We start from the raw sequence: 15,234 nt of genomic DNA on the forward strand, positions 1-15,234 counted from the left end.
CTCATCATTTTCAATTTCAGGAAACTTAATTCTATCAATTAATGCATTTTTCTCATCACAACAAGAATCATGCAAAACATTAGTTGCTCTATTTTTCAAACATGCATTTTCATCTATTAAAGATTTATTTTCACTTGACAAAGCCTTAAACTTCTTTGATACTTTTAGACATTTTGAGCTAATTTTTTTCTAAATCACATTGCATACTTTCAAATGCATTATATAGTTCATCATACGAAATGAATTTTTGATTTACCTTCTTTTTGTCACTTTCATCTCCAGAATTGTTATCTAAATGAGTCATTAAGCACAACGAGGATCCTTCATATTTTCTCTTTATCTCATCCTATAAAATTTCTTGATTTTGAGAATTATAATTCTCCTTCACATCGAATAAATCATTAGTAGTACAAAAAAAAATTTCTACACTATACATATTATCAAGAAAAATCTAAATATCATATGCATATTCAAAATGTAAAACTTTGTCATATACTTTTCTATCCAATGCACAATATATGATATTCATAGCTTTGACATTAAAAGTAAGCAACTCATTAGTCAATTTCAATTTCGATAAATCATGTTCATAACATAAAAATATTGAAATATATAGCAAGCATAAATGTTTTCATTCTATTTTTCCATACATCATAATTATTTTTCCAACAAAGAACGGGGTCTATCAACACAATGATCTAAAGTTATCATAGCTCTAGCAATTAAGCTTTTTCAAATAAATTTTCAAAATATCAATTAGACATTTCAAGTACAAAAATAATATTTGAAAAATAATTTTATCAAAAGAGCAATTGTTCTTATACCAATTGTTGGAGGAAATAGCTTAACCAATAAGTATCAAATGAAATAACTTTTGATAAAAATTTTGAATAAAAAACAAGAGTGATCTCGCTATGATACCAATTGTAGGATCGATTAATCGAATAGGGCTTATTTAAAACCAATGAAACTTTTTACTAATATGGGCCCAATTAAACAAATTAAGATACTTTGTGAAAAACAAGTAATTTAAACAATGGTTTCATACATATGCATTCACTTTAAATGACCAATAAAGTAGCATTAACAAATTCAAGCATCCAATTTAATTTTCATAACAAGATTGATAATATAAATATGTAAAGATAAATTCAACCGACATAAATAGACAAATATGAACAATTAGTTTTAAGAATAAATTATGGCAACTAATTGCATGCAAATAAAAAATAATAATTATCCACGAATCATTCCTCTTATACTTCAAGTGGCACCTGTCAATGGTCCACTTTGATGAGAAAAAAAAATATCACGTCATCAACTTGAGATTTTTCCGTTAAGCTTGTTATGTCTATATCTTCTTCATTTGAGCTCCGATTTGAGTGATTCGAATTACGTTGGAATCGTTGTTATGAGCTGAGATGGATATTTCAAATCACTAAAATTGTTAATGAATGAAAGCAGGTTTTTTATCATCCAAATATTAATTAATAAATTAATTAAAATTAATTAATTTGATATTAAGGGCCAAAAGGCCAACATGTTATAGGTGACCTAAAAATTTTAGTGGATAGAAATAGTATCTATTTAGTCCAATATTAATAGAAATAGCATTACACATAACTTAGTTTGGAAAAAAAAAATAGACCCTATTTGGTAATCATTTGGTTTTTTGTGTTTGATTTTAGAAAAATTAAGTTTATTTCTTTCCTATTTCTTATAACAATTTGCATATTTCTAAGTATAATGATTGAATTCTTAGCAAAATTATAAAAACATAAACAACTTTTTAAAAGCTACTTTTTTTTAAATTTTGGCATGGTTTTTTAAATCATAGGTAAAAAGTAGATAATAAAAGAAGAAATTTGGAGGGGGAAGTAATGTATGTGAGCTTAATTTTCAAAAATAAAATGATTACCAAACGAGGCCTTAATTATTAATCTAAATAATATTTATAAATTTAGTGACTTTCAAAAAAATTTCGTCCATAACAATATTTCATGGATATGTGCGTAAATTTAAATTTTCAACCCGAATAACTTTCACTCCTCTTTTATACAATCACGTCATTGAAATTTAGACCATGCATTTATTTCCAAACCGATGGATCTAAGTTATTCGGCCCACAACAATACTGCAACGGACTCGAAACCCTAATGTATATTTCATTTACTTCCTCTTTATATATACCTCATTAACTCATTTTGTCTTTCTTCTGTGCACCCAATCTTATCGGTGTCATCGTCCATAAAATTAAAATTTCGACATGAATAGCTTTCAAGCCTCTCTTATAAAATCTTATCATTGAAATTTAGATCATGCATTTATAGCCTAATCCAACCCATGAATCAAGTTACTAAACCCACATTTAAGCCTATAAAAGTACCGCAACTCACTAAAAACTCTAATTTATATTTCATCTACTTCCTCCTTATATATATGTCCTTGCTTATTTTGCCTTCTTTTGGGCACCCAATCTTACCACCACCATCGTTTATAAAATTAAAATTTTGATATGAACAACTTTCACCATTCCCTTATAAAATCATGTCATTGAAATTTAGACCATGCATTTATAAATTCATGTCATTAAAATTTAGACTATGCATCTATTTCAGCCCAACCTAGCCCATGAATCATGTTATTCGGCCCACATTTAAGCCCAGTACTGCAAACTCGAAACCTTAATTTATATTTCATCTATTTCCTCTTAACATATACCTCCTTTTAACTCATTTGGCCTTGTTCTATGCACCCAATCTTACCACTGTCGTCGTCCATAAAATTAAAATTTCAACATGAACAATTTTCACTCTCTCTTATAAAATCATGTCATTGAAATTTAGACCATGCATCTATTTCCAGTCCAACCCAGCCTATGAATCAAGTTATTTGGTCCATGTTTCAGCCCACAATATTGCAACGGACTTGAAATCCTAATTTATATGATCTACCTCTTCCTTGTATATACCTCCCTGACTCATTTGCCTTCTTCTAGGCACCTAATCTTAGCACCACCGTTGTTCGTAAAATTAAATTTCGACATGCACAACTTTCACCTCTTTCTTATAAAATCATGTCATTGAAATTTAAACCATGAATTTATTTCCTGCCCAGCCTAGCTCATGAACCAAGTTATTCGGTCCACATTTAAGCCCAAAATAGTACTGCAACGAAATCAACCCTTAATTTATATTTCATCTACTTCCTCCTTATATATACCTCATTGACTCATTTTGCCTTTTTCTGTGCAACCAATCTTATCACTATCGCTATCAGTAAAGTTAAAATTTCGACATGAATAACTTTCACCCCTCTCTTATAAAATCATGTCATTGAAATTTAGACCATGCCTTTATTTCCAACTCAGCCCAACCCATGAATCAATCAAGTTATTTAGTCCACATTTAAGCCCACAACAGCACTCTAACCCGATCTTACCACCGCTAAAATTGAAATTTTGACATAAACAACTTTCACCCCTCTTTTATAAAAACGTCATTGAAACTTATACCATGCATCTATTTCCAGCCCAGCCAAGCCCATTAATCAAATTATTCGACCCACATTTAAGCCCAGTACTGCAATAAACTTGAAACCCTAATTTATATATCATCTACTTCCTCCTTATATATACCTCATTGACTTATTTTGCTTTCTTCTAGGCACTCAATCTTACCATTTGTCGTCTTTCGTAAAATTAAAATTTCAAAATAAAAAACTTCCACACCCTCTTATAAAATCATGTCATTGAAATTTAGACCATGCATTTGTTTCCAGCCAACCTAACCCATGAATCAAGTTATTCGGCCCACATTTAAGTCCACAACATTACTACAGCAGACTCGAAACCCTAATTTATATTTCATCAACTTCCTCTAATATATATCTCATTGACTCATTTTGCCTTCTTCCATGCACCCAATCTTACTATTGTCGCCGTCCGTAAAACTATAATGTCAACATGAATAACTTTCACCTCTCTCTTATAAATCATGTCATTGAAATTTAGATAATGCATCTATTTCCAGCCCATCCAAGCCCATGAATCGGGTTATTGACCCACATTTAAGCCCACAGCGACTCAACCTTAATTTTTATTTCATCTACTTCCTCCTTATACATACTTCCTTGACTCATTTTTCCTTCTTGTGCACCCAATCTTACCACCATCGTCGTCCGTTTTTTACATGAATAACTTTCACCCGGTCTTATGAAATCATGTCATTGAAATTTAGACCATTCATTTATTTCCAGTCCAGCCCAACTCATGCATAGTTATTTGACCCACATTTAAGCCACAGTAGACTCACAACCCTTATTTATATTTCATCTACTCCCTCCTTATATATAACTCCTTGACTCATTTTGCTTCTTTTGTACACCCAATCTTACCGCCGCCGCCTTCTATATAATTAAAAGTTCGACATGAATAATTTTCACCCCTCCCTTATCAAATCATGTCATTGAAATTTAGACCATGTTTTATTTCCAACCAAGCCCGACCCATGAATCAAGTTATTCGGCCCATATTTAAGCCCTTACAATAGGCTCGAAACCCTAATTTATATTTCATCTACTTCCTCTTTATATATACTTCCTCGACTCATTTTGCTTTTTTCTGTGCACCCGATCTTACCATCGTTGTCGCTTGTCGATCGGTTGTTGCGGTTACGATGAGTGTTTTTTTTCCATTCGTCTTTCTTCATTTATTCTATTTCACCTTTCACTTTTTCATACGAATGTTTTAGTTTACGGTTTGAGCCTTGTTTGTTGTTTTTATCATTTGTTTCGATACATTGCATTAGAAACCTTAGAACTCCTCTTCGTGCATGAGCTTTCATCTTGTCAATATGGGTAAGTCACATATGGCTTTTTGGATTTTCATACATATCTCTTAGGAGGATGTGTTTTTTTTGCCATTAATCCCAAATTTAATTAATTTTATTACTTACTTAATTTATATTTTGATTATAACAAATCTTCTTTTATTCACTGAAAATTTTAGTATTTTAAAATATTCATTGTATAGAGCTCGAAATAATTATTCCAACATAATTTGAATCAAGTTCAAAAGAAGAAAATATGGTTGAAACCAGCTTTAACGAGAAAATCATGAGCTGTAGAAGATTTTTTTTAATCAAAGTGGACCAATTGAAGGTGGTCTTTGGAATATAGGAGGAATGACTTGGGCTTTTGATTTTTGGATTGGCTTAAAAAGAAAATAAATTTAATATTATTTTATGTTTGTGTCTAATAATAGGGACACATGGTGGCCTTTTTTTCTGTTAGCTTTTAAAAGAAATGATTTTAAAAAATGGTATATTATTATATTACTTTTTTGTTTGTGTCTAACGGCTAGTTGATTCAAAAAATTTGAAAATTCTACCATTGATTTTTCTTTTTTAAGATCTAATTGTTCAAATAAAATGTGGTTTTCACCTACTTTCCCCTCTTTTTAAATTCTTTATGATCTCCACATTTCCGTAACAATTACACATTTTATAAAAATCCTTAAAGCCACTATTTTTATTATCTCAAAGCTCTCTTTTTTTTTTCCCATCTTATTCTTGAGAGAGATATTGTATTGTGATGATTGATTTGTTGTGAGCTTAACATTTGTAAATCCACTCTATTAAGAGAGTTGTAAGAGTGTTCTTTAACATAACAAACTTTTTGTAAGGGTTACTCTTGATCCTTGAAAAAGAGTTATGGTAACCGTTTGATCCTCAATCATAATGATTGGGTTTGTTCTTGCACTCGAAAAAGGAACGTTGTGACGGTTCGACTCTAAGTTGTGGGAAAAGTTAAGTTCATAGTGACATACCCAAGAAGAGTTTGGGAAGTGAATGTAGTCAGATTGTGCCAAACCACTAATTATCGGTGTCAATTTCTCCATCCATCTCCTATTTAATTTTGCAACTAATTTATTATTATAGTTTATTGCATGAATTTAACTGCAACATTTATTATTGAAATCAATTGCTTATATATGTTTGTTTTGATTTGTAGTTCTTAAACTTCTTTTGTTATGAAAATTAAATTGGATACTTAAAAGTATTGTTTTTAATTTCTTGATTATTTTTAGTTGAATTTGTTTGCATGAAATTATTATTTAAATTACTTGTTAGTAAAAATATATTAATTTGTTTTACTAGGTCCACACCGTTAAAAAAAATTATTAGTTTTCATAAAAGTTGAATCGTGTGCTTCAGGTTCGAACCCCAACGAACAATGGAAGATGGAAAATGGAAAATCGAAGGGGAAATAGTGAGGGGAGATGGAAAATCGAAGAGGAGAAAGAAAGATGGAAAACAAATGAGGGAAAGGGTGGGGAAAAACAAAAGGGTCAAAATTCTTCATTTTTTAAAGAAGAAATATATATATTATTTATATCTAGTGACACCTCTATATGTTGCTAAAAGTATTTAGTTTTTAGTGACACTAGTTGATATATTACTAATTCCTTTATTGATGTTGATTTAAGATTTGTTGCTAATAAAGATATTTTATGATATATTTTCAAAACATTGCTATAATTGGCTTTTAATGACAGAAATTGCCGGTGTGCTAAAAATTTGTCACTAAAAATTCAATTTCTTGTAGTCTTATATTCATCTCTTCTATCAAATGTTAACCTTTTAATTTGTCTAACTAATTGATTTTCTATTTCTACTTTATATTTTTTTAAAAAAATACTACTTGCTTCCTCATTTGATTTCAAAAGATAAATTTTAGTGTTCCTAGAAAAATCATAGATGCGATAAAGTAGTTTGTACCACCTCTATTAGTGGTGTTTTTGAAGTCAGTCCAATTGAAATGAATTGATTAAGTAATTCAAATAATTTCATACATCCAGTGGTGAATGATTTTAAAAGGTTTTTTGGTAAATTTTTCTTCCACACATGTAGGACACCAACCATTTTCACGTGTTTCAGATGTATTGATGAGATTTAAAGTTTTAAGTTTTATGATTGATGCAACATTCACGTGACTTAATCTACCACACCACACATCAATATACTCCACAATATAAGCATAACGAGAAGTATTTTATTCATTTTAGTAGCAACAAAAATGGTGTTTAAAACAAAAAGATTGTCAGCTAAGTACCACATACCAACAAAGTCACCATTTTTAGTAAGGATAACTTTGACAACTTCAAGTATAGTTCTAGGGAAATCAAGATTCAATGAACTTCTAGACACCAAGTTCCTACGTAAAGAAGGTACATATATAACATCAGTCAATTATAAAGTTTTTCCATAAGTGAGTTTTAAGAGAATCTTCCCTTTCCAAGTACTCTTGCAGTGGTAGAGTTACTATATATACACACACTAATCGTCGACTTATATTGGAAGTCGCAAAAAAGTTATTGATTTGAGTAGAAGTGTCTCGAGGCTCCAATGTTAAGGATCTAGTCAAATTTGTTTTCCACCAGGCTGACTTCCATGACCATAACACCAATAATGTCATTCTACTCAGCAAGATTAGCTTGTGGGACAGGTCATTGATATGACCTTCATTTCCTCTAGTTGCGCTAGTAGGGTAGGACTTGTGCCCTTGCTTTTTATAGACATAACATACCAGTTTGGTCTTTCTAATCCTCCCACCAATAACCTTGTGATTTCCCTTTTTTTGAGATGATTTGTTTTTAACAATTTGTGTGCTTTTAGTTTTGAACTTGTCATTGTTTCAACAGAAGACTCAACAGGTTAGCATTAATTGAATTTAAAGATTAAAAAATAAGTTTAGCTTTCTGCTTATTGGCTTATTCTGTGCTCATGTGACTGATGTAAAGTGTCAGATCCTTCTTCTTATGTTTTAGATGGATAATCACTATAGGAAGGTAGAAATGTTAAGCGACATGTTTGCTTGAAGAATCTCACACATCTTCATGTCTTCGATCAACACATTTGCTACTAGATTCTCATACTCGTGAACTTAATCCATAATCGACTTGTCATCCATTATCTGGAATTGTAACTACTTCCTGACAACATACCTTTTCATGCTTGCGTCATCTCCTCCATATTCTAATTCCAGAATGTCCCTTATCGTTTTTGCTGACTTCTGGATCACAAACCGATAAAAAATGAGTCATTCATGTGGTCGAGGAGATGACTGTAGATTGTCTTGTTGTCTTTCTCGTGTTTTTTAGATCTATGGTGGAACAAATTTGGATTGGCCAGATTCTGCCGAATCTACTACTTTGGATTTGTCTAGATCAATCACCACAAATAGCCTTACTTTTGTTAGATCTATGGAGGTGAGGAAGTAATCGACCTCCAATTGCTCGAAAAATATTGGGATCTTTTGAGACCAAGCCTGGTAATTGGTTCCATCTAGTGGCTCCAACTTTTGACAGACTTGGAAGCACGAATTACCATTCTTGATCAACATTTGGAACGAAGCATGAGTATAACTTTTAAATTGATAGAAGCAAGCGCAGATCGTTGTGTCATTGATGAATTCACTGCCTTGAAAGTAAAAAATGATGTGACCTTGGTGCTAAATCGCAAGAAGTTGGTTGCTCTCCAAGATTAATACGACGTCGGATCTAGGATGTGCACTTATCGAAGAATAGGTTTGAATCAGATGGAAAAATAGCTAAAAAAACATATGAGAGATTACGAAAAAGATGAAGATGAAGGACTATTTTTTTTCTATATATGCAAAATTGAATAACATAGCATATAATGAAGAATGAAATAACCACTTGAGATTTGATTTCAGACCACACAATTTTGATAATTGATTTTGAAAATAGTTATAAAATAATAAACCATTGATAAAAGAGATAAAGAGAAAAGTAGTAAAAAGTTATTTCTTTTTACACCCAAGCACAACTACTCGAACTCACCTGCTTGAATGATGGCAACGATGCATGCGTGTAAGGAAAGTCTGGTTTCATCACAACTACAAATTGAAAGCTTCGTAGCAAGCCTTTTATATAAACCCGTTCGACAAATCAAAATTAAATCCTCCGATATGGGACAAATTATTATCTTTCTCTTAAGATACCTATTACTTTTTACTATGGACCAAAGGTCCAAATCATTCCAAAAAAAAAAAAAAAAAAAAGCTACAAGTTTGTCTTTAATCACAAAAAAATATTCTAATATTTAATTTTTACACTTTCACCTTAATTTTTATATAATCAAAAGTATAACTATGGCTACCTATTTATATGATTATAGGATATAATAGTTGATCCTTTTTTTAAAAAATACTTGGGCATATAGAATATTCACAGTTAGCCGCCAACTTGAAGTAATATTTGTTTCTTGTGTTTTCTATATTTTTTTTTAAATAAATAAATAAAATCACTCTGTTATGTCTTCAAATGAGTTTGACTCACTTCTTTCCTATATTATAGATTTTAAACTGAGTTGAGTCTCCCATTTGTTCTTCGAGGGCTTGTTTGGTAAGAAATATAAAAACATAAATGATTTAATGAAAATATAGTTATATTTCATGTTTTCATATACGTGTTTGGTAATAGATATTCGAACTAGATTTTAATATAAATAATTGTCTAAAATGCGATTGATAATATATTTATAAATCATAAAACTATTTGTAGTTACGAACAAAATATTAGTTGATAATAAACAATTATTAACTCATTTGTGAACATGTTTTATGTTATTTTTTTGTATAATTATTATTTTATAATATTATATAATTTACAATACATTATATAATGCAATATTTTACTTTTTCAAAAAGCGAATTGAGTTTATAACATGACATACTTCATGTGTTTTTATCTCTATTTAATATAATTTTGTACTTTTAAATTTAAATTTTAAAATCTGGATACAATGAAAATATAAAAATATTGTTTTTAAAATTTACATTGTTTGGATCACACAATCGGAAAATAGTTTTCAAAAATGAAATTCACATTGTTTGTCAAATGCATATTGTTGAACCCAGAAAATCTAAAAATATAAAATGGAATCTGGGTTATATACCAATTAGACCCTAATTTATTCACCGTGAGAAAGTTTAATCCTAATTCAAGACATCGATCTTATTAAGCATAGTTACACCAATTGATAGTTTTAGGCCTATCATTTATTTTTAATGAAATCACATAACAAAAATGTCTCCTGTTTCGTATTGAGACGAATTATAGTTGCATTGTGTTTTTTGTTTAGCTTTGGTTCGCACGTTGATTTTAGATGTTAAGTATGGCATGACATCGAAATGGTAACTAAAGCAAACAAAAAGTCGCATTGTTTTTTCCTAACCACTAAAAATCACAATATTTTACCATTAAATTATAATATAGCACATTGAAATGAGTACAACTCAACTAATATATAATACTAGTATTATCAACCTGTAAGTTGATAATACAAGTTCATGCTAGTTGAACCATACTTATGACCATCATTTTTTAAGTTAGATTATTACTAAAAAAAAATTATGTGCAAGCGTTTCCTATAAAGATTGATAACTAATGGAAAAAACTATTGGGACTATATGAAAGCAGGGATGAAAAATATCAATTGATATGTTCATATATCCGTAAATTGGATGATAAAACATTGATATTAAATATCTATTGATATCTCTAACATCTTTTATAAATAATAGTAAAACATAAAAAATATGATATATTTTTTTCTCGAAAAATATAGTCTATTTAGTATTTAATCATATCCATTGTCTACATCGATATTTTCAATCATGGACCGAAAATTTTCATCCGTTTCTTGTAAAATCACGTCATTCAATTTTAGACCCTGCACTTATGGACTAGTTGCATAAATAAAATTCAAGCCTAAAATAATAGAATATGTAGTACAATGATAAAATAATTGCATATATAGATTAAAAAAAATGGTAAAAGACTAGAAAACTCATGCCTAGCCACCATTTTGTTCGCTTTTTCCCGATTTTCTCAAATTAAAAGCTATCACCGATAACCATTGATAGTTGTTATCGTTGATAGCTTCTATGAATTGTTATCGACGATAGTTGCTATCAGCGATAGCTTTCAATTTGAGAAGAATTAATACAATCTTTAAATATTAACTTTTAATTTGCTGTCAATTATTAGTAGCTATCATCGATTCACTTTCATCAATTTGAATCAACGTTGAAATATTACTACTTAAGGCTATCAGTAGCTATCAATGATAGATTTATAAATAGCGATCAACTTTGAAAGAAGACCAACAACTTTGATTACCATAGTAGTTATCACTAATAATCTTTTATCATGGCTATCGCTGATAGCAGCTATCAGTCTTTATCACTTATAGACTTTCATCAATTAGAATCAACCTTAAAATATCAATACTTAAGGCTATCAATGATAGGCTTCTATAACTGGTTATCATCTTTGAAAAAAAACTTGATATATAGATATCACCTAAGTCTTATCATCGATATCACTAACATCCCTCATATTGTGGTTATCAGTGATAACTTATTTCACTGATAACATCACTAATAAGATGCTATCAATGATCTCACTGATATCATGCTATCAGTGATAGCTCTCTATCACCAATAACGTGCTATTAGTGGTAGCTTAGTAGCTTCTATCACCGATGACATGCTATCGGATAACTTCTATCATCGATAACATGCTATTAGTATTAGCTTCTATCACTGGTAACATGCTATCAGTAGTAGCTTCTATCAATCATAGCCATTGAACACCTTTTTGCCCCTTTCTTGTTATTTCCAAACATTTATAAGTCTCTTTTCTTTTCGATGATAGCTTCTATAACATACTATTAGTGATAACTTATAGACATTCCACCTATATTTTAGTTCGAGATTCAACTTTATTAATTAAATTCTCTAAGTTGGCTATCAATGATTGATTTCTATAAGTAGCTATTAACTATGAAAATATAATCAAAGATTGATAGAAAATATTAGTGGCTCATCACTTATAGACTTTCATTTGCTATTTATATTTATTATTTTTTATAATAATCAAACTTGATGATTGGCTTGTTGGTGTTAAGTCACTTATGAATTGAGTATTTCAAGTCCTGCGTATGAAACTCGGCCTCATAATTATCGTAAAAAAAAAGGGAAGAAGAAAAAATTAAAATAAAGGAAAGAAAAATTTTAAAAATAAGAGAAATAGAAGAGAAAAAAATTGAAAAAAGGAAAGAAAATTAAATAGAAAAAATGAAGCAAAAAACGGGACAACTGAAAGAAAACTAAAAAAAAAGAAAAAAGAAAGGGACGAAACAAAAAATCGGAGAAAGAAAAGAAAAGAAAAGAATAAAAAAATATAAGGGAAGAAGCAAAAATTGGAATAAGGAAAGAAAATAAAAATAAGAAAAAGGAATAAGTAAGAGTCGAAAAAAGAAAGAAAAAATAAATAAATAAGACAAATAAGGATGAAATTTGAAATTTAAAAAAAAATTAAAGATGGACTAATCAACTTACTTATATTTGTAAATATTTAAAAAATATAACGTATTTTTAGATTTTTTTCTCTTATTTTATTATGTATTACAAATATCCTCCACTTATTTTCAACCCATCTCATGAATCAAGATGTTCAGCCCACATTTAAGCCCATTAATCAGTCTGCACTCGAAACCCTAGTGTATCCTTCGGCCACATTTAAGCCCACAGTACTCGAAGCCCTAATGCATCCTTCTCCTTATATATATATAAGGACTCTTTTGCTGCACCCAGTCGTAGCCGCCGCCTCCCGATCGGCCGTCACGGTGAGGGTTCTTCCCCATTCGTCTATACTTCATCTCCCTCACCTCTCCCTCTATCCCTTTTCTATCTTTCACCTTTTCATAAGTTTAGGGTTTGAGTCTTGTTGTTTCTGTTAATAGGTTGCATCAGGAAAGTTAGAATTATTCGTGCAGGAGGTTTCATCTCGTCAATATGGGTAAGTGGTTTTTGGATTTTCATATATATCTTTGTATGTAACCTCGTTCTTGTTTCTTTTTTTTTTTTTTTTTCTCACTAATCCTGGAGGACTCTGTGGATAGGTATCTCTCGAGATTCTATGCACAAGAGGCGTGCAACTGGAGGGAAGAAGAAGGCTTGGAGGAAGAAGAGAAAGTAAGTACCTCTGCTTGTATTTATTTCTGTGCAATTTGACCGACCATTTTACTCGATTTCCCTAAATTAGTCGCGAACTGACCCACGGAAGATTCTGTAATTTTCCTCATTTATTTGTTGGTTTCTAGCACACAATGAGAATTTTGTAGGTTTAGCTTAACATTGATTTTTTTTTTTATTGGGCAGTCTTGATTTTATTGGCAATGATTTGTCATTTGTTTTCAAGTTTAACTAATCTGCGTTAGTATCTCATCTTCTCTGTTAGGTTGGTGTTCTTTTATTGAAAAAATTTCAGGTCGCTTAGAACATGTTCTCATTTTCAAATTTAATGAACCGTGTAATTGTTTTTATCTCTTACCGAAGAAGTAATGCATCGTCTTCCAATGTTGTTATGGCGCAGTTCGTACTATTAATTGTTGATGCTGATGCATAAGTAGAAATATAACCTTCTTTAGGCGTGTATGAGATATGGATACTGAAACTTAAATTATCACTGTTCATTTCCTTGTCGTGTATATATACAGCTCTCGTTTGCTGTGTGTTGTTTTTTAAGTCCTCGAGACATTGTTATTTGTGAAGGTATGAGCTTGGAAGGCAACCAGCCAACACTAAGTTATCGAGCGACAAGTCAATCAGGAGGATTCGAGTTCGTGGGGGTAATGTGAAGTGGCGTGCTTTTAGGCTTGATACTGGAAACTATTCATGGGGTAGTGAGGCCGTGACTAGGAAAACCCGTATCCTTGATGTGGTGTACAATGCATCGAACAATGAGCTTGTTCGTACTCAAACTTTGGTGAAGAGTGCCATTGTTCAGGTTGATGCTGCACCATTCAAGCAGTGGTATCTTCAGCACTACGGAGTGGATATTGGAAGGAAGAAGAAGACTGCAGCATCTGCTAAGAAGGATGAGGTAGAGCAAGCTTTTTGTAGATTTACATATTGATATGGTTTATTCAAATCTCAAATATGAGTATTAATGTGTTAAAATTGTAAGTTCAATGGATATTGTAACAGCACTTATAATTGTTACATATAAACTAGAGCATGATCCATATGATAATTTGAGTTTTATGGTTTATAGGAAGGTGATGCTGCTGCCGCCGAAGAGGTGAAGAAGAGTAACCACGTTCAGCGTAAGCTGGAGAAACGTCAAGAGGGTCGTAAGCTTGACCCACATATTGAAGAGCAATTCAGCAGTGGTCGTTTGATGGCTTGTATTTCATCAAGACCAGGTCAATGTGGTCGAGCAGATGGGTAAGCATTGTGAAACCCTTTATGATTCTGATTTATTTACTGTTGTGTTCTTTCCAACTTGTGTTATATAGCACACTCATTGAAGGATTTTGTAGTCATTTTGCTGAGGTTTTGCAAATCTTTGGCAGATATATCTTGGAGGGCAAAGAACTTGAATTCTACATGAAGAAGATCCAGAGAAAGAAGGGAAAGGGTGCAGGTGCTGCTTAGTTTTTGTCGTTAAGATATTTGCTGGCCGTGTTCTCTTTTCTATGATTCTATCTGCCTTTTTTGTCTAATGAAGACGATAAGTTGTTGCAGCTAAAGATATTTATGAACTCCAATTTTGCTGTTATTAGTTTAATCACATTACTTTCTTTAGTCTGTTTCGTGATTATAACATTTTGTTTATTAGCTTAGAATTTTCTCGAGAACCCCAACTGTGTGCAAGCTTGGATTTAATTTAAGACCGCTCATCTTGTTCTAACCGAGTGTCTCACTTTTCCTCAGTTTTTGTCTGTTCTGTGATTCTCTCTTTTTCGTTCCTATATGTAGCAGAAATATGAATAGATCAGATCTTTTTATTATGGAATGTAGTGAAATGTGAAATATGAATGAGTGAATTATTGATGATTGAATAACCTAAATGATGTTTATTATTTATAATTTTACCTCACCGAGTTAGTCAACCAATGAGTCCAGAAAATTCTCATTGGTTGCTTCTGGTTTTAGTGTTGGAGGTTTGATCTTCTATTCCTGCCATTCTTTATTAAAAGAAACAATAGAAATTTAAGTGTTGTTACTTAGGTGTGTGCGAATCACATTGAAGTTTTGATGGGTGCTCGCTCTAGTTTTATGACCTAATATTTGTAAGTTTAGATTGAAGGTTTGATTATTTGAAGTTTGGTATTATAAGACGCACAGTTTGGCAGATTT

At 31.1% G+C, this 15,234-nt stretch overlaps 1 protein-coding gene across 1 annotated transcript; it reads left to right on the forward strand.

Moving 5' to 3' along the window:
- The first annotated feature begins 12,530 nt into the window (after positions 1–12,530).
- LOC120074964 (small ribosomal subunit protein eS8) lies at positions 12,531–14,785 on the forward strand. The gene is made up of 6 exons (XM_039028076.2): positions 12,531–12,716; positions 12,834–12,889; positions 12,993–13,065; positions 13,645–13,975; positions 14,147–14,319; positions 14,448–14,785. The coding sequence occupies exons 2-6, from the start codon at positions 12,886–12,888 to the stop codon at positions 14,527–14,529; spliced, it is 663 nt and encodes a 220-aa protein (XP_038884004.1). The 5' UTR covers positions 12,531–12,716; positions 12,834–12,885; the 3' UTR covers positions 14,530–14,785.
- The last annotated feature ends 449 nt before the right edge of the window (positions 14,786–15,234 follow it).

This window comes from Benincasa hispida, chromosome 4 (genome assembly GCF_027475165.1).
Source record: "Benincasa hispida cultivar pf3 chromosome 4, pf3_genome.v1.1, whole genome shotgun sequence".
Classification (NCBI taxonomy): Eukaryota; Viridiplantae; Streptophyta; class Magnoliopsida; order Cucurbitales; family Cucurbitaceae; genus Benincasa; species Benincasa hispida.

What these genes read in the sequence shown, in the direction of transcription:
- LOC120074964 (XM_039028076.2), top strand. An exon ending in CATCTGCTAAGAAGGATGAG is followed by an intron (nt 13,976 to 14,146) that starts GTAGAGCAAGCT and finishes TATGGTTTATAG; the next exon opens with GAAGGTGATGCTGCTGCCGC. An exon ending in CAATGTGGTCGAGCAGATGG is followed by an intron (nt 14,320 to 14,447) that starts GTAAGCATTGTG and finishes AATCTTTGGCAG; the next exon opens with ATATATCTTGGAGGGCAAAG.